The sequence below is a fragment of the Salvelinus sp. IW2-2015 genome, linkage group LG15 (genome assembly GCF_002910315.2).
Source record: "Salvelinus sp. IW2-2015 linkage group LG15, ASM291031v2, whole genome shotgun sequence".
Classification (NCBI taxonomy): Eukaryota; Metazoa; Chordata; class Actinopteri; order Salmoniformes; family Salmonidae; genus Salvelinus; species Salvelinus sp. IW2-2015.
The window spans coordinates 2,068,049-2,072,271 of record NC_036855.1 but is presented as its reverse complement, the minus strand read 5'-3'; the positions used below and the strand labels follow the sequence as shown (position 1 = coordinate 2,072,271).

The window sequence follows — 4,223 nt, the reverse complement described above, 5'->3', positions numbered from 1 at the left end:
TACCGCTTTTCAAAACTCTGTATTCTTTGAGATGTACATGTAAAATATACACATTGTTGATTTTGGCCATTCAAAACAAAACAAACGTATCGTTTTAGTCTAGTCTCATTACGAGAGGCATCTTGCTCATGACAGCATACAGAAGAATGTCACAATACTCCCATGAAGGGGGGGGGGGGGGGGGGAGAGTATACTGGATAGATTTATAGACAATAAAAATAGGAATATAAGCACCCAACATATGATTATTATGACTACATATTGCCGATCATACTTGACCAAAGCAGAAACAACACTTTATCGCCAACCTAAACACCTCAGTTAGAGGAGCAGATGGCGAGAGGAGAGCTGGAGGAGCAGGCTTGGCTAGACGGGAACTATGTTATGACTGTTGATGTATTTGAGTATCGCCAAACTAAACACCTCAGTCAGTGGATAGTCCAGCAGATCAGAGTGATCTCCATCTCTGCCTTCCTCAGCTCTCTCTCGCATCTGCCTCCTGCTTCTCAGCTCTCCTCTCGCATCTGCTCCTATCCTCAGCTCTCCTCTGCTTTGCTCTGCTTCCTCCAGCTTCTCCTCTCCCTCGCCATCTGCTCTTATCCTCCAGCTTCCTCTCGCCAATCTCTCGCACTTCTTTCTTCTCTCCAGCTCTCCTCTTCGCCATCTGCTCCTTCTTATCTCCTAGCTCTCCTCTCGCTATCTGCTCCTTATTCCTCCAGCTTCCCTCCGCCATCTGCTCCTTATTCCTCCACTCTCCTCTCGCATCTGCCTCCTTATTCTCTCCAGCTCTCCTCTGCTATCTGCTCCTTATTCCTCCAGCTCTCCTCTCGCCATCGCTCCTTATTCTCCAGCTCTCCTCTTGCTATCTCCACTCCCTTCTCCTCCCGCTCTCCTCTCGCAATCTGCTCCTTCTTCCTCCAGCTCTCCTCTCGCCATCTGCTCCTTCTTCCTCCATGCTCTCTCTTGCTATTGCCTCTTCATTCCTCCATGCTTCTCCCTCTCGCCATCTGCTCCTTCTTCCTCCAGCTCTCCTCTCGCCATCTGCTCTCTCTTCCTCCAGCTCTCCTCTCGCCATCTGCTCCTGTCCTTGCTCAGATTTTCACCACACTATGTGCATGTTTCCTGCACAGAGCTTGTCCATTTTGGAGAAGAAGCTTGACCCTCCAGAGGGTGCAGCATATCTGAACACAGACATAGACACAGATACAGATACAGACACAGATAAATGTGCATATAATTAAGAATAAGGCTGAGGGGTGTGGTATATGGCAATATACCCACGGCTAAGAGCTGTTCTAAGCACAACGCAATGCGGAGTTATGGTACAGCCCTTACCCGTGGTATATTGGCCATATACCAACAACCCCCGAGGAGTCTTAATTGCTATTATTAAACTGGTTACCAACATAATAGAGCAATACATAATGTTTTGTCTACCCGTGGTAAACAGTCTGATATACCACGACTGCCAGCCAATCAGCATTCAGGGCTTGAACCACCCAGTTTGAAAATACATATAATAACTATATGCCATTTAGCAGACACTTTTATCCAAAGCGATTTACAGAAGTGCATGCATACATTTTCGTATGGGTTGCCCCACTGAGAATCAAACTCACACCATGCTCGACCAACTGAGCCACACAGCACACACAATACACTGCAAGGCCTAACGTACCACACAACACAAAACAGGTGTCATGCCAGGTGAAGCCCAGAGCCTCCAAGAACTTGTCCTGCCTCTATGGGGACTCGCAACCATGGCAACGCTGACAAAAGGGAGTAATAGTCTGAAAAAAAGAGAAGAGTTAAGAATAAACTCTAGACTACTCCCTGAACTCTAACTACTATCTGAACTCAGACTACTACTGAACTCAGACTACTAACAGAACTCTAGACTACTACTGAATCTCTAGACTACTACTGAACTCAGAAACTACTAACTGAACTCAAGACATACTACTGAACCTCAGACTACTACTACTCAAGACTACTTACTGACTCTAGATTACTTCTGAACCAGACTCTACTGAACTCTAGACTACTATGAACTCTAGAACTATACTGAACCTCAGACTACTATACTCAACTACTACTACTCTAGACTACTACTGAACTCAGACTACTACTGAAACTCAGACTACTACTGAACTCTAGACTATCTGAACTCAACTACTATGAAACTCTAGACTACTACTGAAACTCTGAACTGACTATCTAGACTAGCCTATCTGAACTCAGACTACTCCTGAATCTAGACTACTACTGAACCTCAGACTACATCCTGAACTCTAGAACTACTACTGAACTCAGACTACTCCTGAACTCTAGACTACTCTGACATATCTAGACTACTGCCTGAACTCAGACTACTACTGAACTCCGACTACTACTGAACTCAGACTACTACTGACACTCAGACTACTATGAACTCTAGACTACTACTGAACTCTAGACTACTACTGAACTCAGACTACTCCTGAACTCTAGAACTACTACTGAACTCAGACTACTCCTGAACTCAGACTACTACTGAACTCAGACTACTACTGAACTCTAGACTACTACTGAACTCAGACTACTACTGAACCTCAGACTACTACTGAACTCAGACTACTACTGAACTCAGACTACATAACTAGATACTACTAACTCAGACTACTACTGAACTCTAGCTACTACTAGAACTCAAGACTACTCCATGAACTCTAGAACATCTACGTGAACTCTAGACTACTCCTGAACTCTGACTACTAACTGAACCTAGACTCTACTGAACTCAGACTACTCCTGAACTCTAGACTACTACTGAACTCCAGACTACTACTGAACTCTAGACTACTACTAACTCTAGACTACTCTGAACTCTAGACTTTACTACTGAACTCAGACTACTCCTGAACTCAGACTACTACTGAACCTCTTAGACTACTACTGACTCTAGACTACTACTAAATCTCAGACTACTACTGAACTCTAGACTACTGACTCAAACTCTAGACTACTACTGAACTCAACTAACTACCTGAACTTAGACTACTACGAACTCAGACTACTACTGAACTCTAGACTACTACTGAACTCTAGACTACTAACACCTAAACTCATACTATAACTAGACTACTCTATAATGAATCTCTACTCTACTACTCGAAACTCAGACTACTACTATTGAACTCTAGACTACTACGAACTCTAACTATCTGACTCTAGACTCATCGAACTCAGCACTCTGAACTCGACTAACTACTGAACTCAGACTACTACTGACTCAGACTACTAACTGAACTCTAGACTACTACTGAACTCAGACTACTACTAATCAGACTACTACTGAACTCAGACTACTACTGAACTCAGACTACTACTGAACTGTCAGACTACTACTGAACTCAGACTACTACAGAACTCTAACCTACTCCTGAACCCCTCAGACTACTACTGAACTCAACTACTACTGAACTCAGACACTACTGAACTCAGACTACTCCTGAACTCTAGACATACTACTGAACTCAGACTACTACTGAAACTCAATTACTACAGAACTATAAAACGACTAACTACTGAACTCAGACTACTACTCGAAACTGCTAGACTACTACATCGAACTCAGACTACTACTGAACTCAGAACTCACTAGAACTCTAGACTACTACTGACTCAGACTACTAGACTCAGAACTACAGAACTCAGACTACTACTGAACTCAGACACTAACTCTAGACTAACTACTAAGACTACTACTGAACTCAGACTACTCTACTGAACTCAGACAACTACACTGAATCTCTAGACTACCTAACTTGAACTCAGACTACTTACAGAACTCTAGACTACACAGAACTCTAGACTAACTACTGAACTCAGACTACTACTACCTCAGACTACTACGTGAACTCAGACACTACTGACTAGGCACTACTACTAGAACCAGACTATACTACTGAACTCAGACTACTACTGAACTAGACCTACGAAGACACTACCTGAACCTCAGACTACTACTGAACCAGACTACTACTAACTCTAGAACTCTACTGAACTCAGACTACTACTGAACTAGCTCTCGAAAGACTACCACTGAACTTCTAGACTACTCTGAACCTCAGACGACACTGAAGCTCCTAGACTACTACTGAAGCTCTAACTACTAACCGACCACTCCTGAACTCTGGGACTACTTGTAAAACTGAAAAAAGTCATGACCCAATAACATCTCC

General features: G+C 43.3%; 1 protein-coding gene across 1 annotated transcript in view; it reads right to left on the bottom strand.

Moving 5' to 3' along the window:
* Positions 1-1,460: 1,460 nt before the first annotated feature.
* The window catches only part of pdlim5a (PDZ and LIM domain 5a), an 88,147-nt gene continuing 85,384 nt past the window's right edge, over positions 1,461-4,223 (bottom strand). The window contains 2 exon segments of the mRNA XM_070446860.1: positions 1,461-1,767; positions 1,769-1,790. Of these exon segments, the coding sequence (XP_070302961.1) occupies positions 1,548-1,767; positions 1,769-1,790 (242 nt within the window). The 3' untranslated portion in view covers positions 1,461-1,547.